The following is a 27774-nucleotide window of genomic DNA, read 5'->3' on the forward strand; positions in this document are numbered from 1 at the left end:
GGTATTATACAAGATACTGCGTTTGAGAACTTTGCATTGAATAATAAATATTTCAAACTTGCACTTGTGTTCTTTGACTCCCAGTTTTGGTTTGAAATGATTATATAACGAAAGAGTGTTCATGTGTTCCACGATTCCTGAGGTATTCTAAAGATCATGTTCTGGTTTGTCTAAGACATGGTTCATTCCATAATGATCCATGAGACACTGTAGCTAGCTAGGTAAGGAGATTTCTGACACTGAGATGAGTTTTGGATCATCCTAACTCACTGAGGTTCTAGATCTCTATGCACAGTTCTGTGGGAGAACGGAAACCCTGCTACACTACTTTACCCTAAAAAGGCCCTTGTGGGCCTGGGCGTGAAGAGGATGGGCGCGCGGGCTCCAATGAGACGAGCGAGAACAAAGAACCTGCAGAGAAATGGTCCGGTACAGTGAGGGAATCTGTGACCCACTATAAACATTTAAATAAGTTGGGCCCACCAGCAGATACTTGCAACCAAAGGTCCAAATCCCTTGTGGTCTGTCCATAGGCCGGGCCTTCCTCTGCCTAGACCTTCAAAACATTTTTGAAATCACATTGGGCAAAGAAGCTCCTCTCTAGGCCAGAATAAAATGGAAGTAATGAATAGCAAATATACTAATTCCCTACATACATTGGTATTCACAGAAGGAACTGCACAGAGCCTAGGAACCTTGTTCTAGTCTGAGAACATAAGTTGTATATAAGAAATGGGTGCATGAAATTGGGCGGGGGTTACTCCAGATTGGTGGGAACGTAGTCAGAATTTCGCGACGTGGATCTGAAGGCGGAGGCTCTAGGGTTACAAAGTGCCCTAAATAAATCATGTTAGGGTCACTTAAAATGGTATGGAGACAGTTAGGCATTTAATGTGGAGTGCGCTCTCAATAAAAAAGGGCTTTTATAGGCATTGCGATTAGGAAGGTGCAAAATGCAAACATCAGATAATTGAACAAGCATTTGAAATGCAATAGGTCTCGCATTAATTAAGTTTGAGCTATTGGCATTGCTAAATATTGCAACACCAATTGCAACAAAAGTCTATAAATTGTAGGCCAAAAAAAGTGTTTTGTAGCAATGGTGGCATGCTGCGCTTTAGATGAATATGTTTAAAAGTAAAGTGCGCCATACTGTGATTGTTAACGCATCCACAATTAACTATTGTAGCAATCAATATGTGCACTGACGTCTGGTGGTGTGTGACTGGTGGAAGCGTGCACTGACGGCTGGTGGTGTGTGTGCCTGGTGGAAGTGTGCACTGCCGGCTGGTGTTGTGTGTGCCTCGTGGAAGCGTGCACTGACGGCTTGTGGTGTGTGCCTGGTAAAAGTGTGCTCTGATGGCTGGTAGTGTGTGCCTGGTGAAAGCGTGCACTGACGGCTGGTGGTGTGTGTGTGTGCCTGGTGGAAGCGTGCACGGACAGCTGGTGGTGTGTGTATGCCTGGTGAAAGCGTGCACTGACGGCTGGTGGTGTATGTTTGCCTGGTGAAAGCGTGCACTGACGGCTGGTGGTGTGTGTGTCCCTGGTGTTATCACGAGTTGCCTCATTAAGTTACATTCAAACAAAAGTATGGAGGGCATGATTTGTACAGCGAACATAAGTGTAACAAAAATAGTTCACGTGTTACATATTCTGGTACATTCAAAAGTCCAAATTCAAGGATACATCAACGGAGGCAATCATCATACATTGTTTATATAGCATGGTTCAGGTAGGCACAATATGTTGGTGTTAATGCACTTAGATGTGTGTATACCTTGTCAGCGAGACAGTGGACAAGTATGGCTACCCTATGAGTCAATGGCCTGTGTATCTGACCGTCTCCTGAGGATTTCAGTATAAAGGGCGGCAAGTAATTGTGCACTCATTCTTGTGTCAGACACGCTTGCTGGGCGTGGCTGACTTCAGATTCATTTAGACCATTGCTAATGGTGTCAAGGAGGGACATCAATTTGCATTCCCTTGCATCCAGTATTATTCCAATGTTTCCTCCTCTTGCGCACAACAAGTCCTTATCAAGGATTAGCCAACGAGGTTCATCACGACTGTGATCGGCATTCCGGAAGTGTTCAACAAGTGGTGCTCCCTGGATCCCACATCTAATTCTGCTACAGTGTTGAAGGATGCAGGCCTTCGCCTTCTGTTGCGTTTGGCCCACATAAAGGAGGTCTTATTGCCACATGATGACATAGATGACATTTGTTGAATTGCAATTTGTGAGGGATTTTCGATGAATTACATGGTGTTTATATGTGAATTCCTTAGTCTGGATTGTTGTTCTACATGCCTGGCAATGTCCGGATTTGAAATGTCCTAGTACAGGTGGCAAGTTCCACATTGATTGGATTGATGGGTCCGCAGCAGTCTCCAGAAAAGAGCGGACTATGTGGTCCTTTACACTTTTGCCTTTCTTGAATGAGTGCATAGGGAGGTTGGTTTGGTCAATATCTTCTGATATAAGGCCCCAATATTTATTGATCACTTTTTTGACCGCATGACGTTGTGCGAAAAAGTAGTAACACATATCCTCCTTTGCATGGGTTCCTCTGTTTTTTGTTTCGGTGTAAAAAGGCTCTCTCGTGGGCTTTACCAAGCCCTTTTCTGTGCTCTCTTGGTCAACTTCCTTGGATATATTCTCTCCTCCAGGCGTTGACTGAGGTCGTCTGATTGTGCAAAATAGTTTGCTTTTTGGATGCAGTTCCTGCGGATCAGCAAAAACTGCCCAAACGGGAGATTGTCTCTGAGACTCTGCGGGTGGTAGCTATTGTATCTTAATAGCTAATTTCCCTCCGCTGGTTTCCGATAGAGAGTTGTGTATAGATGGTCGTCTTTATTTTTTATTGTAATATCCAAAAAGTCAATTTCATTTGGATCAGAGTGTATAGTAAACTGGATATCAGGGCTTTTTCTATTGAGCCAAGAGTGAAAATTGCTTAATTCCATAGAGTTGCCCGTCCAGGTCATCAGTATATCATCGATATACCGTCTCCAAAGTGACACCATGGAGATGTAGGGGTTAATTTCACTGAAAACGAATGATCTTTCATAGTGATCCATAAAGATGATGGCTAGATCTGGTGCAAATGCCGCCCCCATGGCTACTCCTTTTGTTTGGCAATAGAAATGACCATTGAAGAAAAAGAAATTCTGCATCATTGCTAGACGTAGAAGGTCAATGATGAATTACGTGGGTACTGGCATTGGTGCTGATCGTTGGTTCAATACCTCCGTCATCACATCCAGAGCAGCTTGTTGGGGTATACTGTTGTATAGTGATACCACATCACAGGTCACCAAGAGTTGTTCACATGGATTATAAGGGCAATGGTCAATCAAATGTATGGTGTGCATTGTATCCATTAGGCAGGCATAGGTAGTTTCTGCTATTGGCTTCAGGAAGTTGTCTATATACCTGCACAGCGGTTTCGAGCATAGATCCACATCCTGAGACTATGGGACGTCCAGGTGGTTTCAATGGGTCTTTGTGGAACAGAAGGTTGGGGTGCCTGCACCTAGCTGTCGTTAGCCTCACTGAAGCAGTAATCGGGGATAGCCAAAGAAAGCAGTCCAGACCCAGAAACATCTCCTCTTGAACAACTGAAGCTGCAGCCCCTTCCTTCTTATCAAAAAGCCACCAAGGGGTTCAGTTTGGAAGAGCAAATCAGCAACTCCTTGCTAAAACAATGTTCGTGGAATTTGTAAAATGAGCTCTGTCTCCATCCTCCCCACTTCAGTGTCTGGATCTCCACCCTTCAGTTGCAGGAATACACGCAATACACTTCTATTATCTAGGGTAGCTATCTTCTTCCTCCATTGTGTGCCATTCTAAACCGCTGGGATCCAAAATAGATTCCACTGGCATACTCGCTTATGTACACAGACCTTCTACTGCACATGTACCACAGGCACAGGCAGTCAACGTGCATACATGATGTCCGCGCAAGGTTTTGGGTATTCACATAACAGCTGGATTTTGCATGAGAGAGGCCGTAGGCTGCTCTCTCACTATCTCAAATAAAATGTTCTGGTCACACTATCAATCTCAAAACACAGTATGCTGCCACCGCCACTGTGTGCCAAAAGCAGGACAGGAACAAGAATCCTCTGTCCACTATGAGAGCATGCTTGTAGTGTCCTGGGCCTTGCATAGTTAGGCCTCTGAGTACACGCTAGATTAGCATGCCGCCATAGTCAAAATAAGTTGGGATACCAGATATACATGTAGTCGAGGAGTCAGGGATGGGGTACATGCCAGATCACCATGCAGCAGGCATTCCTATCCCATATTCTCTCTATCTCATGTTTCGGTATACCCCTCTCCAAGCACTTTTGGGACTTCTCTTTGCATCTTCTAACTACCTCTTCCTTACTTATTCTGCAATATCCTCTCTTCTTAGTTCAACTCCCTTCTTCTACCTCACCTCTTTCTCATTACATAGATCTAGATCTCTGTATTCTTGCCTCTTCTATCTCTATTGAAATTCTCTCTAGCTCCTATCTCTTTCAAATACACCTTTCTACCACACCGCCTCGCTTCTCTGTACCTAGCTCTACACCTCTACCTCCCTAGCCCTCTGTTCTTTACCTCTCTCTACCTTGTCCTTATTTGTGCACCTCACTGCTCTGTTTCAATTTCACCTCTTGCATCTCTCTCAATCTCATCTCTTTATTTCACCTCTAAATTCTTCTCTCATCTCTACCTTTTTTCACCTGCACCCTTCCTCACCACTCTGCCACATCCTTCCTTACCTTATCTTGCCTCTTACTACTTCAGCTTATTCTACTCCACCTCTCACTACATCACCTCTGTTTATCTGACCACTTCTTTCTATCCCATCCCTCTCCGCCTTTCTCTTCTCTCTACCTCTACTCCGATCAATCTTTACTTGCTCTTGCTCTCTTCTCTCTCTTTCTGTAACTCCTTCTCAATTTCAGTTTACCCTCCTTACCTACCCTCTTTATACATCTCTACATCACCGCTGTGCCTGTTTTACCACTTTCCTTTCTACCTCACCTTGTCTCTCTGCCTCTATATCAACACTGCCTCTCTTTAACTACTTCACATCTATCTCTCTGCTTCACCTCCTTTCTCTCTACAACTTGTCTCTCTACCGATCACTCCCTTGCTTTATCTTTCTCTTCGCTTCACCACTGTCTTTACCTGACCAGTCTACCTACGCCTCTTTTATAATTTTTCCGCCCTTTGATCCTCGCCAATCTTTGTCTACTTTGCATCTGTTGTCTCCCGTTCTCTAAACACCTCACTCCTCTCTCCCGCTTTAGCTCTTCAAACTCCCTTCCGTCTGTCACAATTCTCTTTGAACTTCTACCCTGTCCCTTGTTTGCATTTCCTTGTCACTCGACCTGAATGTAAAACCATCTGCCTACCTCTTCCCCTCTTCAGCTTTCATTCTGGCTACCTCACCTTCATCTCTTTAGCTTGGATCTTTCCATATGTTCAGCATTTCTCTACCTTACCTGTACTACTACCCCACTGGCTGTGTTGGTGCTGGTGAGACTATATATAGTACAGCCCTCTAGCAGCGACCTCCTCCGTTTTTACAGGGCTCTGCGTCCTCCTGCCACGCTAGCGAGTGAGACCCCCTTCTTAAACACAGGACTGCCAATCAGCTGTGGTTCTCTGCCTGACGTAGGTTTGTGCACGTTCTCTCATACTGTAAAAAAAACCTTGCCTCTAGTGCTGGGAAAGTAACTGCTCTGGTAAGTTTAATATTGTGTAACTTGCCCAGTATGCAGGACAGGTCTATAGCATGGGCGAGTTGGGCCCACGCACAGGGCGCTGCCCTTCCGAGGGACACCGAAGCTGCCTGGAATAGTTCCCCTTCCACATAGCAGACAACTAAAATATGAGCACTTTGTAGGAAGACTATTGGTGGCCGTGTCCTCATATCGTTTCGTTTTCTCACGTGGAGCGCCTTAACCTTGCCCTACCAACGTACGGAAAATTAAAGACGAGTGGGAGAGAGGTTAAATCTGGTTTTGCCCGGGGCGCTATCTGAGCAAAGGCCGCGTGCGCCGGTATGCCTGCATTGTCGTCGCCTCTGAACGAACGCTCCATTATCGATGAGTTCCTCTTTCGTTTGTCTGATTGTCCACAGTCGGAATCTACCCATGTAGCTTGGTGTCGGCGTATGCACGTGTACAGGGGTGGGGGCGGTAATGCCAGTCAAAGGAAGCTCGGATTGTGAAACTAGTACTGCTAGGAAACCTAAGTTCAGCAGTCGCTCTCCTGTTTATTTCCCTACAAAAAGGGAAGCGACTTTCCTCACAGTTTTGACTCGCAGTCACACACATGGCGAATATAACCTTCAAATGCAGGCATCTGTGCATTGTGGTGGTAAGTGCAGCCTGCTAAAGTGCTGGAGTCGGTTCTTGTTAGTGTTACATGACCTCAAAGCTCATTCTTTGTTTTTATACCTAAGGAGACTTTGAGTAGAACCAAAGAGGAGTGAGGCTGGAACAGAAAGGGAAAGCAATAATACTAATGGCTGCACTTCTAGAACATTCCATCATGTATCTGGTCTCTACTATTGATAACAGACTTGAGTTGAGAGAGCCTGAGAAAGCAGCTGGGACAGAGGGGGAGCGAGGGGGACTATGACAGGAGTGGGGGGGGGGGGGCAGAGATTGAGAGAGGTGGGCAGGGCAAAAGGGGGGAGAGAGGTGGGCAGGGCAGAGGGGGAGAGAGGTGGGCAGGGCAGAGGGGGAGGTAGGGCATGCCGAGGCACAGTTGGAGAGAGGGTGGCCAGGGCAGAAGTGGAGAGAGAGGGGAACATAGCAAAGGTGGAGGGAGAGTGGGGACCGGTTACAGATGGAGAGAGGACAGATGTAGATTGATAGGATGATCAGCCAGTGGGAGAGAGGTAGGGCAGGGCAGTAGAAAGAGCATGACCAGCCAGTGGTTGAGCGAGGCGGAGGCGACCAGGGTAGAGCGAAGCAAGGGCATGGGGCAGAGTTGAAGAGAGGTGAACAAGAGAGGGGTGGAGTGAAATTATGTGGGAGGGCAGGCCTGGACCGAAGGTGGAGAAGAGAGCTAAGATGAAGCAAAGGTGGGTGGGAGAGCAGGGGTGGAGTTTCTGCCCCGCACGTTCACTTGCTTGGAACTCCACCAACTTGCGACAAATTTAAAAGTGCTTGGCTTGCCATCCAGGACCTGGCGCTCAAAATTCTGCAGCATGTCTACACAGCAATGCATAGGACGGGCACACAGCAGAAATTGATTTGCCTTTATTGCTACTCACTGGTCTACCCCTCTTGGTGTGATATCAGGTTCTCCAGTGACTATTGTAGAAAATCCTCTGAGCCTGAATATGCAGTAATGTGTAACGCAGTGAAACATTAAGCGCTTCAAAAATGAAGGCCCTAACATGTGCAGAGCGTTTTTAACCATGTGCTTGGTGGTATGGAAGTAAACTGATCAACCTACAGCATCACAGCACATTTTTTTGTGTCATAATTTGTGTTGTGATGACACTAGAGTACCTTTATTTAGAGAGAACTGATGACACCTGGATCGGTTCATAACCCTCCATATTAGCAGTAGGAAACACAAGCACTCACTACTACTGAGGTTATTCTGGAGCTAAGATATACAGAAACAGGAAGTACAAATATCCATTTGTAGCAGGCCACATCGAATTTATATCCAGTAGCCCCTTTCACTGACTTTCCCTGGCTCGTCCTTCCTACAGTGATGTGCACATCAACGATGAGCTGCCCCAACCTACAGTGACAAATGCAAAAACAACAGTTGATGGACATAATGCAGAGCAATGTCATACATTCACCCCAGTACAGAGATCTGGGCCTAAATCCATAATTATTTTGCTCCCCACACCACCCCAGTTCAGACATGGCCATATGTAAATCAGCCTTGACCCTGTGCCTCATGGGAACAGTTCAGCTCGAACTGCCAAGCCATATCTTCCCTGGACCGGAATCAAGCATCCTACGACCGGTGTCTGGCTATCAGTCGTCTTCAGCCAGGATAGCTTGACTCCATTGGCGTGGAGAGCACAGGACTCACATCTGAGCAAACCCGTCCTACTCGGGGTGACCAATGCAAAAACAACAGTTGATGGACAGAATGCAGAACAATGTCATACCTTCACCCCAGTACAGAGATCTGGGCCTAAATCCATCATTTCTTTGCTCACCACACGGCTGGGTCCAAAGTGGAATGGCATGGTGAGCAAGAAAAAGATGGATTGAGGCCCAGATCTCTGTACTGGGGTGAATGTATGACATTGTTCTGCAATCTGTCCATCAATAGTTATTTTTGCATTGGTCACCCCGAGTGGGACGGGTATGCTCAGACGTGAGTCCCGTGCTCTCCATGCCACTGGAATCAAGCTATCCTGGCTGAGGAGGGGTGAAACCCGAAACCGGTCCTAGGATGCTTGTTTCCAGTCCAGGGAGGACCTGGCCTGGCAGTTCGGGTTGGATTGTTCCCATTGGGGACGCAGAGTCAAGACTGATTTGCATATGGCTGGGTCCAAACTGGAATGGCATGGTGAGCAAAAAAACGATGGATTTAGGCCCAGATCTCTGTACTGGGGTGAATGTATGACATTGTTCTGCATTCTGTCCATCAATAGTTCTTTTTGTCTTTTTCCAACCTACAGTGACGGCAGCCCATATTGGTAGCCACTGGAAGTGTCTACACTCCTTGTTTTAAAACCAAATTAGTAATCATTTGTTTCATGCCTCAATAAAAAGCTATATACGAAGACAGAAGTGACTAAGCATTGGCTCCAGCCAATAGTGCAATAAATAAGAAAGGCCTGTGACAAGATTATTTACACAGTAGCCATTTTTCTTAGGGTTGGTGTCCATGATAATTGAATGGCCTAGGATGGAGCCATTGTTTGCTGATTTCAATGGTTTACATTTAATGGACTGCCAAGGTGTCATGTTGAGTGTAAAATGGCCACTTCCTATTTTATTACAGCTGCAGAGATTTAGTGATTCCAGAAAGTGATGTGTAGGCCTGTGCATGAAGGTTTACACATGGATACATTTGTTGGGTTTTGTTAAACATTTGCTAATTAGTGTATTGCTACGTTCCGTTGAGCCAATATGAAAATTAGGGGGGAAATTCACTGTGTTTTTCCTTAATTGCAGTTTTTATCGTTTCTCTAGTTTATTCTCAAAGCACGTTCTATACTTTTATTTGAAACATATATTCAAAGAAAAGTTCAATAAATGTAAATTGCTCGTCCACTGTACAGACAAGTGACCATTCATCCTGTTTTAATCGTTGTGGTAACTCATCAATGCTTCTTGATTTTCTTCCTTCTTAATAGGATATCATAATTCATAACCCCCGCACGTGCCTATTCCGTGGTTACCCAACCACAACTCCCCGGCCTCTTCCCCCGCTCAGAATGCCCGCATGCCATTCTTCAAAATAATGTCAGCCAACAATAACGGTTATCAGTGATGGTCGTTGTTGGCCGCAGTTTTATTAATATAAAACACACATACTGGCAATCTTCCATTTGCGAACTGTACCCATCAATCATACATGTCATATACAATCCATGACACCATCTTGTGATAACAGGTGTCAGTCTTTTGTGTACTCCTCAGTTAGTAAATGGCACTGTACAAAACCAGTTCCTTGTCAGTCCATTGGTGTTCCAGTGGTTGGTTGCCCACGCCTTCTGCGTGTCGTGGAGGGGAGCTTTTCTGTCTGGAGTTAGGTCCCCAGCTCGCTACCATTTGCGCCCTGCCGTCCGGCCGGGTCTGGGCCGCGAGTGCCGTCTCCTCCTGTTACTCCCCTCCTTGGTGCGGCCACGTCACCCTGCCGTGCGGCATTCAAAAGTGAGTGGCCCTCCTTCTACACACCGCCCGCCGGTGTGTTTCCTTAGCCAACCATTGTAGGATTTCCGCCACGCCGCAGGGAGGCTCACGTCTTTCTGCGGCTCCCCCTCCTGCCCCTGGTTCATGGCTCCCCCTTTTTTTTTTTTTTTTTTTTTTTTATCTACAACGTGCGAGCACCCCACAGGTTATCCCAGAAGACCTTCATCCCCTTGTCTGAGAGGTGTACCCCATCCTGGCCATAAAGCTCCGGGCGTCCCGGGTGGATGAGGCCGTGCCTGATTGATTCCAGGCCATTGGTGGAGCAAAACTTTTGCATTGCAATGTTCAATTTTCTTCTTGCGTTGTCCACCGCCTTGTTGGAGTCAGCAGCTCTCCAGTGCCTTCTGCTGATCATTTCAGACCAGACTACCGTCGTGGGGCCCAGCCATGTTGACGCCTTGGTGAGGTCCCTTTGGATGGCTTGCCCCACCGCCTTGCGCCCTAGCCGCGTAAGGTCGTTGCCTCCGAGGTGAATGATCAGGACGTCAGGCTGCCACGCCGAGTCTGCCATGAGGCTGTCCAACGTTGGCAGTAGTTGCTCCCATCTCATACCCGGTTGCCCTATCCAGCGGATGTACGTCGCTTTGGGCCTGCTCGCTTTTTGCCCCGACCGCCGCCACCAAGACTCCATTCTGGACACGAATGAATGTCCCACCACCCAGACCAGCCGCGGGCGTCCCCCTGCCAAGACAAAGAATTCTGTTAAGGTGGCCTGCTGCGCACCGGGTTTGGCTGAGAGAAAAGAAATCCGGTTATGGTGGCGTGCTGCGCACCGGGTTTGTTGTTGGTAGTGCGGGGGCATTTGAGGGTGGCCCCCCCAGCACCCTGCCGTGCGGCATCCCAAAGTGACTGCCCCCCCTCCCCTGTTCTTCTATTTGCTGTTTTTTTTTTTTTTATACCAGGTGTGGACGTATGTAAGACTTGTAGGCCCTGGATCGCCATCTGCCCATGGCCTGGACCCTGTCCTCAGGCATGCCATGCTGCGATGCCGAGGTCGCTGCGCCGATCCTGAAAGAGTGAGGGGCAAAAGACGCCGATTGAAACCCGGCTTTTCCAAGACCCTGGCGCATCACGGCCGTGAATTGAAACTTGCTCAAGTTCCTTCCATCCTGATGTTTAAAGAGGGGGCCCTCGCCAGCCGGGCGTGCCACCATGTATTTGAATAGCCAGCATACCGCACAAAGCCCAGCCTCTGGAATGCAATGGAGACGTATCGTCACCCCCTTACGTGCCCTGTCCGTCTTGGACTGCCTTAATGTGAGCTCCACGGCCCTTGCCATCGGTTTGATGTCCCTAGCCTGTAGGCATCGTTGTGCTGGGCCTGTCTTGTTGGGCGCAACTATCTCGCTGATGCGAAAAGCGCCGAAGAAGGCCGTGGTGAATGCTGTGAATGCTGCCCTAAATAGCAGTAGCTCATACTTATCTGAAATGATTCCTACTAAAGCGTCCAGGAGCTGGCCCAGTTTGTCGAAGTCAATGGGGCGCCTGCTGTCCTTCTTTGTCCCTTCAACCCTCCTCCAGCCCTTCAAGGCTGTCTTTAGATATGGGGAGGCCGTGGGATCCTCCCCTGTGTGGAGCCTGGCAAAATGGGCAATGGCGGACAAGTGTGCCTGTGCCCATGATCTTGTTTTCTTGGCGTTGAATGCCCATTGCACAAACTTCTCCACTGCTGTACGTGTCCCTGCTTTGTCCTCAAGTGACTTTATGCCCCCGACTCTCATTACTGTACTTGCGCATTTCTTGTATCTCCTGGTTGCTTCTGGGGTGAGTGAGTGCCCTATCAGTCTGGACAGGTCTAACCCCCCCAGGTCCCAAAGGTACGCTGGGAAAGGGGTCATCTCCCTGTCTGCCCCAGGGACCAATTCTCTGAACCGCTTCATTTGGGACCGGGATAGTGCATCCGCCGCCGTGTTCTCTGCCCCTGGCACGTGGCGAGCCTTCAGCTCCAGGTTCCCTTCCAGCTGTAATTTAATTAACTGCCGCATTAGCCTCAACATGTCAGGACATCTTGCTGCGCCTCTGTTAATGGCCTGCACTACTCCCTTATTATCTGACCATAGGGTTAGTTTCATGTTTTTTATTTCCTTTTTCCAGATGGTCAGAGCCACTATTATCGGAAACAGCTCAAGAAATGTGATATGCTTGGTGAGCCCCTGCGCATGCCACCTGTCTGGCCACTGGCTCGCACACCATCGTTTCCCCAGGATTGCCCCGAAGCCCAGGCTCCCGGCTGCGTCCGTGAAGAGGGCTATCTGCTTGGCCGTCACCCATCCCTCTCTCCAGATCAAAACCCAGTTGAAATCCTGAAGGAACTCGTCCCACATCCGTAGGTCCTGTTTTACACCCGCACTCAACCGGATGTGGTGATGTCTGTGGGTGACGCCTGATGTCAGCCCTCTCAGGCGCCTGGAGAATACCCTGGCGGTGGGGATCACCCTGGCTGCAAAGTTCAGCCTTCCTATCACTCCTTGGATGTCACAGAGGGTGGCTTTGTTCCGGCCCCGCAACCTGGCCACCTCCTCCCTGAATTCCTTCACTTTGTCTGCGGGCAGCCTGGCAGTCCCAGCAATGGAGTCCAGCTCTATGCCCAGGAAAGTGGGTCTTGTGGTTGGGCCTGTCGTTTTTTTCTGTTGCCAGGGGGACCCCAAGGGTCCTAGCCAAACCCTCAAAAGCTGCCAGCGTACTTGCGCACATAGGGGATCCAGCTGGGCCTGTGAACAGGAAATCATCCAGGTAGTGCAATTTACTGCCTTCCTGGTGACAGTCATGAAGAGCCCACTCCAAAAAGGTAGCGAACTGTTCAAAATAGGCACACGATATGGCGCAGCCCATGGGCATGGCCTTATCGATAAACATGTCTCCCTCCCACTGGAAACCCAGTAAATGAAAACTGGAGGGGTGGACGGGCAGCAGGCGGAAAGCGGATTCGATGTCCGCCTTGGCCATGAGGGATCCCTTTCCTGACGCTTTAACTAGCTCAATTGCATCCTCCACCGATGCATAACCTACTGAGCAGGCTTCAGGATCGATTCCGTCATTCACAGACGATCCTTCGGGAAATGAGAGGTGATGTATTAACCTAAATTGACCCTGCTCCTTCTTGGGGACCACCCCCAGCGGAGAGACCACTATGCCTCTGTGCAGTTCCTTTGGGAGAGGGCCCTCAATTCTGCCCAAGTACTTTTCCTTTTCTATTTTGGCACGTACCACTTCCGGGAGCTGCATCGCTGATTTTAGGTTGCTCGCCCCCTCTAGTGGTAATGGGCCCTGGAATGGGATGACAAATCCTTCCTCAAATCCTTCCACCAGCACCCTGGCGTCCACTCTGTTTGGATATTTGTTTGCCAATCCGCGCAGCTGTTGCGTATTAATAGGGGATCTGGCCAGCTGGCAATCTCGAATGTCTACCAGGTCACCCCCTCTACCTGCCTTGCGGCTAATGCTTCTTGTTCCTCTCTTTTTTGTCACCCTTTGACTCGCGCTTGCCCCCCTTGCATGACGCCGCAGCGTGCCTGCCTCCACAGCTAGAGCATGCGTGTTGGAATTTACATGAAGAGCCCCAGGAGCAATCCCCTGCATCATATCTCCAACAGATCACTTTGGCTTTGGTTGGTGAGTAAGATCTCCATGTGCTCTGCCTCTGATATGTTCTGCCCCTACCTTTTTGGTAAGAACTCCGAAAGGACTGGCCGTTTCTACCTGCCCAAGATTTCACTTCTTTGTCTGCGAGCATTTTATGAATGAACCCCGAGACGTCCTCCTCGTTCCACTCTATCTCAGGATGCCTCTGCATCTTCAGCCTAAAACCTTTATCGTATTCAAGCCATGCCTCCCCAGGGAACTGCCTCTGTGCTAAATGGATATTGGCCTCGTATAACCATAAATCTGCGGCGTAGTGGGGGAACTTCTCCACTATAATACATGCCATAATTCTGAATGCATCCAACCAATTTTCAAAATTATGCTCCTTTCTGGCACCGCGCCTTTCCTTCCTGTCCTCCTCTTTTCTGTCACACGTGGTGAGGTCAAGGCCCTCGAGTTGTATCTCAAGTAGTGAAAATATATCTATGAATTCCTTGCGCCATATTCTTTCCTTCACTGCAAGGGGGATGAGGCATGCTAGGCCAGTGGCCTTTGTTGTCGAGGACGCCGGGCCGGGAGATGGCCTGGTGTAGGGGTCAGTGACTAGCCCACCCAGCGCTGGGCTCCCTGACGTGGGTCCGTACCCCCAACCGGATACCGGGGAAATTTGCTCGTCCTGTGCTGACAAACCCACCTGCTCCTGCACCCTTGCCTGGCGAGCCCACCCTGGGTCGACCATATGCCATGACATGCCTGCTGCCTCTTCTGCGCGCTGTTCCCTGGGCCCTGCTACCCCCTGCCCTGTGCCATTAAGCCATGCTGGCGCCAGTGACTTCTTCGGGGGGTTCTTCTTGGATGCCTTCTTCAGCGGCTACCTTTGCGCTTCTTGGGTGATGAAGGGCCCGGTTCCTCCTCTGCCCGGACCTCCGGTCTGTTCTCCTTCCCCATGTCCAAGTGAGGCTGCAGCCAGTCGTTTCCGTGAATGGCAGATACCTCCTGAATCCTTTTCAGCAGCTCTGCAACCTCTTCGGGCTGACCCTCTGCCATGGCTCCTTAGGTATCTGCCGTCAGCCTCTTGCTGGCCGTTCGACCTCTGTCGTGGCTTGCCTCTGCTGTCTCAGCGCACCTGCGTCAGGCCGCTCGATGTGTGTGCTCTCACAGGGCTCTGAGCGTACCGCTCCCTTTATGGCCAATGCTCTGCCTGATGCGTGAGCCCCGATGGCGGGGGACGCGCTCCGACTACGCGCTCCGATCCCCACGTGGTTGGGGGGTGCGCGGAGTCCTAGCGGGCTCACTCCTGCGCCGCTAGCCGATCGAAGGAGAGAGGTGGAAGTCCTGGCCCGGGACTGCGGGGGCAGGTAGGCTCTCTGCTCGCTTCCTTTTCTTTTTTAGTCCGGTGAGGTCGTTGAGGCGGGTAGGGAGCACCGTGTCTCTGGTGCAGCCGGAGAGCGGGCGCCGCGCTTCGCTCTGTGCTGGCAACTGTTCTAAGGCCTACCCAGATTCTTCCGCTCGTAGGAGCTTTCCCTTCTTCGTAGCGGCCCAATGCGCGCTAGGTCCGAGGGAGGTGACGACGGAAAGGACTGGATCGGGCGGACTCGGTTGCTTTCTTTGTGCGGGCTTGGCTGGTGTTGCCGAGCGAGCCCCCACGTCGCTTACCGCAATTCTCGCCCACGCTAACGGCTTCGTACTTCGGCTGTGGCGATGTCGTGAACGCGACCTTTCGGCACCAAAACTTATTAAGGCCGAGCAGCAATTTCTGTCCTGTCGCGGCAAACTGCTGCTGACCCGAGGAGATGAGGAGAGGTTTGGCGCACTGCAGGCTGTTGGGTCCTCTTCGATTCCGCGACCTGGAGTTCACCGACAGGGCCTCGCCTTCCGACTTTCGCCTTCTGCTTCAATTGTCGTTGTTGTCGCGCCGCTCTCCCAGCTCCTTGAAGAAGTTATGTCTTTGCTGGGAGAGGCGGCGGCTCAAATCCCCTTGACCCCTCCATAGGGGCCTCAGGTGAACCCCCCTGATTGGGGGGTTCAAACCAAGCCATGGTGACCATTGGCCGCCCTTTAGGGGCGCCCAGGTCACGGGTCACTTCCGGTCGGAGTGGCTGGTGCGCACTCCGCTTCCGCTGGTTCCTGGGCGCTTTCAGGGGGGGGTGCGGCGGCCTCTGCGAATTCGGCTCCTTTTCCGCACACTGACATCAATTTTGAGACGTTCTCGCGGGTTGACAAGTGCATCTACGGAAAGGCCACCCGAATATGTAGGCAGCAACACCCAGTACCATTCCCTGAGGGCTTCCTTGCAGCTCATTCTCACTGTTCTCTCTGCCCTCCCATTCCGCGCACTACAGGCCCAGGCTCGAAAGGAGGCAGGAGGTTCTCAGTCCTGGTACCACGACTGTGGGGGTGCACTGACCACGAGCACTTAAACCGAAACGAGTCCCTTCCCATTTAGAGGAAAAAATAAAGTCAGCCCGTTCTTATTCTGAACGACACTCTGAACCTGTTCTCTGTAATCGTGAAGTTTCCTGAGGATGTTTAGTTTGCAGAGCAACACTTATACGTTCATTCATTCGTTGTTCAAGGTACCTCCTTACAGATTGAGAGAATGCTTTTTTTCCCAAATGTTGTTCCCGTTTCTCTGAAGCACTTTTAGAGTGTATCGTCATGGTCGGTGTTTTCTGTGGCGCCATGCACAGCGACTGGTAACTAAGATTATTCTGTTTCATCGTTTGCTCAGTCCTTCTTCGATTTTCTTATTTGTTCTCCACACCAGGCGTAAATAAATGAGATAAATGTTGATTTTGGCATCGTACTAGTGTCTTCTTCTCGTTTACTTAGAGATCTGGAATGCCTCGTTTCGGCTCCAGCCGCGCCCTTTCTTCCTTAATAGTTCTGCTGACTCTTATTTTCTTTGCTGCCTCGAGATGCATTCAATGCAGGACCGAAGAGTGCCCTCCCCGAACAACGGCATCGATTGAAATGCGTTGTGTACCCTGCCGAGGCGTCACGGGTATTTAAAGCCCCCGAGCCCCACCCCCCTCGCGGTTTATTGGCGGCAGGGTACGGTTATTAAAAGAAAACGGGAACAACTACTTAGTGAAGTAAATAGCAGCACACATAGATCATCCCAGTTATTGTTACACCATATTTCTTATAAAGCATTGTGTCTTTTTTGTAGTTGAGAGAAACTCTGCTTTGTAGGCCGGTTGGTGGTCCTGGTCCAGAATCCAAGCAGGCATTTCAAACTGAAGTGCTTCAGAGGACACCAGAAGAGTCATCTAGTTATTTTGGTTTATTGAAAACACATGAAACTCCTTACTCGGTCTTCTTTAGGGTCCAATATGTCATAGTTTCTTCTAGACCAGGTGCAAAAACGGGGAGGCAAGGCAAGGGACATACTTGCCCATGCTTGGCAAAAAGGCTTGAAGAAGGAACACCATTATCCCTTCAGAGCGAAATTGCAAATCCTTTATTAAGCATTAAGCAAAGCATTGAGATACCACACTCCACTTACCTTCAAGACTACATGTAGCAAAAACACCCTGCACATTTTTTTATTGGTTAGTTCTGGCTTATACATTTTAAGAGCTACATAATGCTTATTCCATTGATTGCTCTTGTCCAAAAAAACAAAGTACAGGGGACAGTATGCTGAGGCTGCCAAATATAAATGCTGTTCAGTCTTAATTCCAGCTGCAGTCTCTTTCTTCCACTTCTCAACAGTTCCTGTCTCTTTATCTCACTCTTGCAGGTTCTTTTTAATTTCTTCCTTTGCCTTTGTTGCTCTTTTCCTATTTGTTTCGTTCTCCTCCGTTCTCCCTTTTCTGCCTTCCTTTCCCTTGTTCTGGGCCAAAGTCTGATGAAGAAAATTATGTCCTTGCATGCAAAAAATTATTCCCTGTGACAACCACCTGCACAAATTAAGTACTGGCTTAATACCTTGTAACATCACAGGACCATCCCATCAAGGTTACGATAATCCATCAAGGGGCGGCTTGCTTTTCACCACACCCAATACAGCAGATTGTGGCCAGCCTAAAACTACTTAAAACTATCACCAATCACACATAGTTCCCTTTGTCGAGCAGTCTTGCTTGATCTAATTAAATATGATAAAAATGTGCTTTCTTCCCTGTTTTCTGCATCTGTTCGTAGTAGCTGATTTGATAATTTGTGTCGTGTAAAATCTAGGCTTCTACAGTTCTCTCATGGCTCCTGCTGCACTTTCTAAATGGTACTTACGCACGACAAATCCCCACAGTCCAGCCAGACTCCCAGCAGTTCGTTCTACTAATGATTTTGTCCTCTGTATGAGCCCTTCTGCCACCCATGCTGCAAAGATATTACTTTTTAGTTTATATGTTTATAGATGTGTGCATGCCATGACAAAAAGCACATCAAACTGTTGAGGGGAGGAGTCCGGTTGGATGTGACTTCAAGGAGGAAAAACATGTATTCATAATGGCGAGCCTTTAGAGGCTAGCATTTATTTAGAGTTTCTCCTAGATGTTGAATCAACAGGAGTCAGAAGGAGAGAAAGATGCGAGTTCATATTTTGGCTTACGGTGTGACATGGTAGAATTCGATTATTAGGTACTTGTTTGTTGTACATTTTGAACACAAAGCAAAGTATTTGAGGTTATGGATATCCAGTGTAGACTTCACTTTAGATGTGGTTGCGGTTCTTATCCAAGTACATTATGTAGATGTTTTTGTCTCAGGACTGCCAAAATATGCAGATATGATATCTCATTGCCTCCTCAGGCTGGCAGCTCATACTTCGGCTGTGTTGTGAGGCAGATCCGTTCTCCTTGTGCCCGATATTCATTCTCTTTATCACAGTCTGTAGAGGCACATCTTCTGTTTGTCGCTATGAAAACTTTAGAACACACAAGACCGTCTCTTGAGATTACAGTATGTTGATCTGAGCTAAGTCACTGTTTGTGTAAGGTATAAAATGTATCGGGAGCCAAACAGTGGTTCAGATGTTAGATCTGGATGTTGTGGGCAAGTGCCTTCTAACCAAGTATCAACAGCTCAGGTTTTGATCATGTCTGAGTTAAACTCTTGATGAAGTTGGACACTAGAGTAATGGGACTGGGCAGGGGGGCTTAATGTAGAGTGATTGGTGCAACGATTTCAGTTTGTGACAGAATGGAATATTTGTTATTTTTATACAAATTGCAATCCACATTAAATTCTGATACCAGAAAATGCTGGCAAATAGAGGGTGGTAAGGTGACGGCTTGGCAGACTGTGGGTTTGCTTTGGTTCATATCTAAGAAGGCTATAGTGTAAGAGTTGTTTGAGTGTACAAACATGTAATGGTTTCGGCACGGAGGATATTTTACATCCTCTTTTAATGCAGAGTTCTGCTGATATGGTTCTGGGTGTAGCCATTGTGATTGGCAATGTTATCAGTGATAGCAGTGATTTTTTGTGGACTGCTTTGTGAACTAGGGCAGTTTTCCCTTTCCTTAACAAGAAGACACTGACGTTGTTTCTTAATTCTTATACGTCGTCTATTAACATAGGGTGGTTAAGCAATCATTACAGTATCAACTGGTAAAACAGCTTCCCAACAGAAAGGACCTAGGTTAGGAGGTCAGAGCCCTTCTGTACTAGGAGTATCTCAGGCATGTAACTACTGTATCTTTTTTGGTACACATTGCTGTGCACAGGCCATGGTAAATGGAATCCCAATGGAGGGGGCCATTTTGCTAGCCGGTCAGATTGCATAATAATAGAGCAGTGTTAAGGAGAAGAATTTCAAGATAATAGCGTGGTAGCTTGGGTCACTGATATCACAGCATGACAGTTACTGATCTGAACAAGGTAGGATCATTTCTTTTAATGGCTGCAAGAGATTTTAACTGCTCCTATGACATTTTCTCCATTATGCTTCAGTCACTTTTGATAAAAATGAAGTCCGTATTTGTTGCACGAGTCAGGAATGCCCTACTGCCACGTTATAACTTAATAAAACGGGGATAATTGAATAGTATTACCCATATGCCATAAAAATTCTTGTTTTATGACACAATGGGGAGTGACATGTTGATGAATCCTTGCGTTATGACATAAACTGTCTTAAAAAAAACTCTGATTTTAGGCTTTGGAAGGTCAAAACGTTGATTCTAGTTGACAGAATTTGGGTTTTAACTCCGAAGAGACAAGGAGAAGGAGTCCTGTGGATTGACTAAGAGATACCCAAGTCCAACACTTCATCTGAGCCTTTAACGTGCACATCTTTGTCAATAACAATCCCATCACTTCTTCACCTTTTCACTTTGCACACCAGAACAAAGATGTGTAAGCATGGATATAAACATTGTTGTTGTGTGAAATAATACATAAACCATAACTGCTCTGGTGCTATTGTCACCTGAGTAATATATTCGAATTACTATTGACTGTAATGAGTAGGTAGATATATTAAAAAAAAGGTTCTCAAGCATTCAGTCATTCCCATTGCAATCCATTATGCTTCAAGAATCTTTAATTTCTGGCATGACATTACAGCTATTGATATTACAGAAATGTGTTCTTTCATAACAAATTAGCATACAAGATATAACATATTAATAGTTTCCGTATATTCTGAAATGCCCCTAGGAAAGGTTCCTGAGTTCACTGCCAGAAGCTTTGCTGGATACCATTTCTGCTTCATGCAGTTTTAATTTCTTATCTGTTTCCTTTTTTCAGACACCCAATTGCAGCCTGTTGAGCATCGGGCACCTGAGCACAGTGGACCTTGGCGAGGATGACCAGGAAATGGTTAGTAGACTTGGAGCTGAGAAACCCACAACTTGTGGAAGATGCAAAGAAGACTTTGCCTCCCATGCCACTCGCACCCCACCCCATGCCCATCGAGCTTGGTAAAGGGTGCACAGACATCACAAAACTCTCCCATGTAGTGTAGGCTCAAACATTTGTCTGAATCCTTGAGTATGACGCAGTCCTTTAAACTCCAGACTGTAAGTCTGAGAGCCCATTTGACCGACTTGTAGTACCCAATTCCAGAGTACAGATCTTAATTTGTTTTATGCATGTTTGCAACCATGAAATAACATGAAACATTAATGGCACTATATATAACAACAAATATAATTCTCATCTAAAGGTTAAAATAATTTACTCTGGCCAGAAATGGACTCTCGTTCACTGTTTGCAATTTTTACAATTCATGAGAGAAAAACCATAAAACAACGAGGTGGATCCAAGAAAAGAATACTGTTTATTATGGTTAAAAAAATGGCAAAATTAAGTTGGATTTTTGGAATATATTTACTCGTCTTTGAAATGATCTTCTTTTTCTGAGTACATCTCGTCTGATCCATATACACGTTCTGTCGTTCATGTGGACCATTCACAAATTCAAGTGACACATATGGCTGGTCCTAAAGGTGTAGGCTTTAACCTCTCGGTCTCTTCTGTCTGAGCAAATAATTACCTCTCCACACACAAAGAACTACTTATGTATTTACGGTACTGATCTAGGCCACTAAACGTCACATGTTTTTAAACAGATATAGGATTTTTTAGATTTATTACATCTGATGCTCCTGGCTGCCAAGTTTAGCCCTCTGTCAATGGCTCCTCTTTAGGAAATTATGTGGCTACCTAGGAGCCAGAAGATGGAGGTACACAGTCCAACTCTGCATTGATGAAGCGAGAGGTGCCTGGGGCCTGCAGCAGGTGCTGGATGGGTCACCGGGGGACTTTAGCTAGGACCTGGATTATAGAGGGTCCATGTACAGGGGCAGCTTCTTTCAGTTTAGGAGACACAAGCAGTAGGTATCATGGTCTCTCCTAAGTAAGGCTTCCAATAGGTGAACGTCCCCACATCTCTGCGTAGCCAGTGTGTCACGTGGTGCTAGCGCAAGGCAGGAAATAGCCCCCCTCCCTTCCACCGGCTGTTACCTGAATTATAAAATACAGCAGTAATCCTGGTTCAGTGGGCCCTTCTGGCCGGGTGCCACTGCACCTGCTACACCAATGGAAGCTACTCCACCGCCGCTACTACACCTGTGTGATTATCTGCAGTGCATATTGAAGTGTTGTTGTACTGTATCAGCAGAGTTTGGAAAAAGCTATGCTGTCATATTATACTTAATGGTTCTCTTTGTGATAAAAAGTATAAGGCAAAATCTGAACCTTTTGCTTTCAGATCTTTAGAGCAGGTGCATTTTCCAACTGTGCTGCCTTACCAGTTAGCATGAACCGTTACCACAAAAGTCAGTGATCCAATAAGTAGTCTTATGTTTTCTACGTGCATTGTGAGACTTGCAGTTCTGCGATCTGTAGAAATACATAACTACAAAAGCCAGCATGCACTGGGGGATGTACTTACCCTGGACACAAGGCATCTTGAGAGCTCAACCTCGAGTCTGATAAACTTAACCGGAGCAAGATCGGTTATCAGCTTCCACTCTGCTTTATGGATTGGCATTTTTACATCCACGTTATTAAAAGGAACTGTGCTCAAGCATTTATGTACAGGCCTATGTAACAACAAAAGATATGTAGTATTATTTGTTTCTATTTTCTTATAGTATATCGGGTGCCAGAAACCACAACTTTTCTTTTTCCGTGTTTCAAAAAAGCTGGAAAGAGTAAAAAAACAGGGTGAGACGCTCCCTGGTCCAGCTGCAACGTTCAATGCTATTGGCAGTGGGTGTGGAACGATGCCGCCAGCATCCAACACATTTAGCACCCCCGGACTTTCTTAATTCTATTTGTGAAATATTGCTTAAGTATAAAAATTGAAATGTGAACCCACCCTCTGGCTGTACTCTGGTCTTGGTTCTCTCTTCAGTCCTCTAAGCAAGGGCCCCTAGAGCCAACTCCCCCTAACCAATTCAGACACTGTTTTCATGCTGTTAACCAGCATGAGCGAAGTACCATGATTGGTTGCAGATGGCTGGCTCAGCGCTCATACAAGCACTAGGCTTGTGCCGTCTATCCACCTGGCTGTCTAACACAACTTGGGTTGTAGAAGTATTAAGTGCGCATGCCAGGCTGCCCCTCGCAAGACAGCCGGCCAAAGTGACTTGTACACTTTAAACTGATGAAGCCAGCCTCCAGTCCTCCCTGATCCCAGTCTCCAGCAGAGACCTCACCCACCCTCACTCCGCTCCAGCAGACAGAGCAAAAAATAAAATGGTAATAGTCACTTAATCACCATTTTATTTTTTATATTTTCCTGTGCCCACTGCAGGGGGGATGATGCTCATCCACCCAAATGGAGAAGCCGAAGCTGACCCTTCTATGTCATGCTATAAATGTGTGTTCCTTCTAGTCCTGAAACATTATACAAGATATGCTTTTCGGGGAACAGATGATTTTTTCAATTTCCTTTTAGGTACTTAGCAGTGATATTCTGGGCTTTCTTTGGAGCCAACGTTATTTCAGGCTGCTTGTTAATGCACTTTTAACTACTTTTGGTTTCTGTAATGATACTATTTTTTTAATAAACCCACAGGGCTATTTCCTTTAGAACCTTGTAATGTGCAGGTTTTATTATTAGCCTTGGACTAAGTCTACGAGAGACTCTGATAATCCCATTTTCTCCCAATGCCCCTTTCATTTCCTAATTAAAGCGTCGTCAAACTGTGGTCAATTTAACATGAAAACCATTTTGTCTACTGAGGTAAAAACAGTGGCTCAGTTACTTAGCCAACCTCTTTATGTTTTTCACCCACAAGAATAATCACAAGACCTGGAAAATTTATCAAAGATGAAATTGGACAATGGAAATCTGATAACTCTCTGACACTGCAAACTTTTTTATGAACAAACTCCAGGTTAAGCAACAAGATTGATTTTAAAAAGAAATGTTCTACATTCATGCTTCCTACCTCGAGTTGTTCACACTCGACCATAGTGCACTGTTGCAGGGGTTGGTTACCACCTACATTTTAATTCCATTGACTGAACACTTTCACTGTTAACATAATTTTTTTTAACGCACTGTAATCTTATGAAACTATTGATTTAAACACAAGACTTGTAAGCTTCAACTTCAGCTTTATACTTGATCTCAAAAACTCAAATAAACATTATCCATTCCGTATTTCACATTTTATACAATGATACTGATAACAGCAATCAAACAGGCGTTTTTCAAATTTCCGATGAATTCCAGTATTTAATCATTTCTATAGTTCAAAACTAAATTATTAGATTAAACAGGAGTGCTTCTCCGTCCATTTAACTACATTCATGCTTCCCCCCAAAAAGATGACCTTGACTTTTCATAATTTTAATCTACTTCTGGTGTTTGTTTCCTATGTTGGAATTTAGCTGCCTCGCTAATATAAGAAATCTGTGCTCCATTTTCTGGTGCAGGATTAATTTTGTTCTTGAGGCTAATATGTAATTTTTGTAATGGAGCTACAGAATCCACCGAAGGCCATGAAAACAATTCTTAATTCTGCTGAAGTGTGCAGGTGTAGGAACTAGTGGCGTAGCAAGGGGGTGGCACAAGTTTTGGGGTTGGTGAAAGCAGAAATTGAACACCAGCACGACCCCCACCCACCCCCTCTTATGGTCGCCGTGGGGCAGCAAAGCCTGGCACTGCCACAGGCAGTAAAAGACCTAGCTACGCCACTGGCAGGATCTGGAATTGTAAACCAATATACCCAGTGACCACTTCTGACCTGGGAAATTAACTCTTTGTTTATCTTCAATCTGTGACCAAGACATTGTTTTGACAAATCTTTGTATACCACCCAGCTCTAAAAACAAGACTAGTCTGTGCAAAACAATGAAAGCACTTGACTATCTTGAGTGCAAATCCTGGAACCAGCTTAATACTGATTAGAAAATGTTATACCTGTATAACAACTAAACCTTATTTTAGTTCATGTATAGTGGAGTTGGATGAATAGTGTTACTCACCTGCACCTTAGATTGGTAATAATTAGTAAGTTACATAATATCACTATTTAAAAGGTGTGTTGAAGTAGATGCTTATTGTTGCATCACTGACATAGCGGCCATTTGTATCTTGTCAATTATGTATTTATGAATTAAGGACTTTAGCATTGTATAGTCCAGTTATTTGTATCTTCCAAACAGAGCCTGATCATTTCTCGGCCTCTTCACCGGAGAGTGCTTAAGAGTTACATTTTCCATGTCGCATGGATGTATGAAATTAGAGGTGCGTTTTATGTACTTGGAAGGAATGACAACATACTCTTCCCATTTACTACTCTATCTTTTCAAACACAGTTTGCTTTGATAAATACCTTTTAGCACTTAGTATGGGGAATAAGAAATGTATCATCTCACTTCCAGGACAACAACCTCCTTGAATCTATTCAATCTGGATTTCATCAGGGCCACAGCAGTGAGACTGCAATTCTGCAGATTGTGGACAATGCCATCCTCATCCATCGCACTGGTAGCTCCCGTCTACTTGAGCTTCTCGAAGTATTCTCTGCGTTTGACACAGTCAACCACCAAGCTATGTTAAACACCCTGAAGCATCAAATGGGCATTGATGGTGTCGTCCTTAAGTAGTTCACCTCATACCCATCTAACCACTCCCAAATAGTGAAAATTGGGAATGCCGTCTCTGATCCAGTGAGCCTGCAACAAGAGGTCCTTCAACATTTGATTCTGTGCTCAACCCTTTTAAACCTCTATCTTGATCACCTCGGCACAAACCTTAACCCCTTCCACGCTGATGACGAGCTGGGCTCGTCATGGCGTAGCCTCCTCGCACGCTGATGACGAGCCCAGCTCGTCACGTAACATGCGTTTTAAAAAATCTCAGCGCAAGAGCGGAATTCCGCTAGTGCGCATGAGGTTAAAAAAATCTGCAATATATCTTAATACATAGACACCCTAAAAATATTATCCATAACACCAGCAATACAGATTTCAGAGTATAAAGTGCAAAGTGCAAGCAGGGAAAAGTGCAAACATGTTTCAGAAGACAGTCAAGCCAAATCCAGCATTATGATGAGTTCAAAACAAGACTATTCGAAAATTTTAAATGCCCAAAATTCCATTTGTTCAAGCTCAAGGATACCGAATAAAGAATTTCAAAGTGTCCAGTGCAAAATTTCATTTTCCAAAGTGTCAGATATGAAGTTCCAAAGTGCCATGTTCAAATTAGCAAAAACAAATGCATCCATCTAATAATCTGTAATAAAAGCAAAGCCAAGCTGCCGGTTTGTAATAACTCGTTGCAAGGGGCATTTAAAGCCGATTCTGTCCCAGACCCCATGCTCTTATTCCCATCTTACTTAAAGTGTGTATAAAGGGAACAGAATGAGTCCAAATTCTAGCAAAGGTTCTACCTTCCCCAACTTGCTTTGCATAGAGCTGCTCCTTTCTGTACACTTATTCATTTTCGACTATTACGGCACTTCGGAAACCGTCTGGACGATCCCCAGAAATTCAGGAGTCTTCTTCCAAGCGCCCCAAGAATCTGGAACTCCCTGCTGCCAAGCCACCCCTGACCACATATGATGTCACCTTCAAAAAAGCTTGTCTCTTTGAACATCATGTGACCTAAACCACTCCTTACTCTTTCTCCAAAACCATACATGCTCAACCTACACTAACTATTGTTCATTGCTATGTTTTGGTATGCTTTTGTGTGAAACGCTGTACCTCCCAGGATGTGTCTGACTTGGCATTCGCTCCATGTACATGTATATTTTCCTTTTTCTATTTTTTATTGATATGTTCCAACTATATCATGAAGTGCTCTGATGCCTCCAGGTCATGTCCGCGCTTGTATGAAATTACAAAATAAATAATAGAGAATATACCACTATGAAAAAGAAGCTCTAGGGCACTCACCATTATGAGTTTTTGTTTCGGTTTTGTGCCATCTGCTTTGACTTCTGTTTAAAGTACCATTGGCATCTGCCTATGGCTGTGTCCAGTAGGGACCAGTTACAGGCCATGGATTTTGACCACACCGTGTGGAAAGTCCCTAACATCCCACAAATGTGGGTGCCCTTATTCAGAACCCATCAAGCTTTTCCTGTAGTTTGCCCTTCTGCGACTTCCTATGACACATCCACAGAACTCCCTTTGCCTTCTCCTCTGGGTCCTTGCCATCAAATTTCGTAATTTTTAAGCTTCCTAAATGTTTAAAGATCAGATCAAGGTTGGCAAACTAATTGAGAATCCCATCATGTTATTTAAAAGCTGGTTTATTTGGATCACTAACCACTGTATCAATAATTGCTTTTGTTTGGGGAAATGGAAGATATTTTTCACCTCTCTGGTCTGTGCTGCTACTTCCCTTTGAGAGTAAGTGTTTTTCACTTGCCCAAATGTTCCTCTTAACGCTCTGTCATTAACGTCAGAAAACTGATTTTCCAAACTGCCTAGGAGGGTCTCAAATCACGCACAATGTGCAGTGTTATCCTAAGGGACAAATTATGTAATTCCTTCTTTCAAATCATCTTGGCACTTAATTTAAGCATGACCATTATTGTCTCTTTTTTGCAGTAGACCAATCACCCTGCTTCTTTGGTTGGTTGAATTGTATTGTAATTGCATTTATTATAGCACTTACTACCACTACTAATGTATTGAAGTGCTTTACTCCAAGCAGCATGCTGCTCTGAAATGTAAGGTTAGTGTTTAATCCATGTTGTTATTGTTGGTTATTGAGAGTTAAGGAAACCTTAAGTCACCTTGAGTATTTTTTATCTCTACCTGTTTAATCTGAAAAGGCCAAAACCCTTCAAAGACTTAACACATCTTTGTAAAACACGTGATCTTTTACTAGGCATTAAGTGTCTGAAACCACAACTGCCAGATGTAAAATCTCATTTCATAATCGAGACATTTGCAGATTTGAGTTCAGCATTTGTTACATTCCTGGTAACAAGTATGCTCTCCAGGGTGCTCCACACACCTGGGATCTGGATGGGATTCTCTCCCGGGACAGTCTCTACTACTGTAAGGCCAGACATACTGCTTCTCCCTAGAAGAAAGCGATATCAAAGGGGATGATGGACGGAGCATTTGAGCAAATCAAACACTCACCCCAGTCAACTGATCTGGGTTTAACCCATCATCATTCTTTAGCTCACTCCACCACCCCAGTTCAGACATGGCCATATGCAAATCAGTCTGACCCTGTGCCTCATGGGAACACTCCAGCCCGAACTTCCAAGCCATGACTTCCCTGGACCGGAAACAAGCATCCTGGGACAGGTGAGCAAAAAAACGATGGATTTAGGCCCAGATCTCTGTACTGGGGTGAATGTATGACATTGTTCTGCATTCTGTCCATCAATTGTTGTTTTTGCATTT

At 46.1% G+C, this 27774-nt stretch overlaps 1 protein-coding gene across 2 annotated transcripts in view; it reads left to right on the forward strand.

Moving 5' to 3' along the window:
- CLCN7 (Cl-/H+ antiporter 7) overlaps nucleotides 1-27774 on the forward strand; it is a 353427-nt gene that overhangs the window by 26835 nt on the left and 298818 nt on the right. The window contains exon 2 of one of the 2 annotated variants that reach the window (XM_086941381.1): nucleotides 20188-20259. The exons of the other annotated variant lie outside the window; for it this stretch is intronic. Within the exon in view, the coding sequence (XP_086797507.1) occupies nucleotides 20188-20259 (72 nt within the window). The remainder of the gene's footprint in view (nucleotides 1-20187; nucleotides 20260-27774) is intronic. 2 annotated transcript variants of the gene reach the window in all.

The sequence above is a fragment of the Lissotriton vulgaris genome, chromosome 10, assembly GCF_964263255.1.
Source record: "Lissotriton vulgaris chromosome 10, aLisVul1.2, whole genome shotgun sequence".
Lineage (NCBI taxonomy): Eukaryota > Metazoa > Chordata > Amphibia > Caudata > Salamandridae > Lissotriton > Lissotriton vulgaris.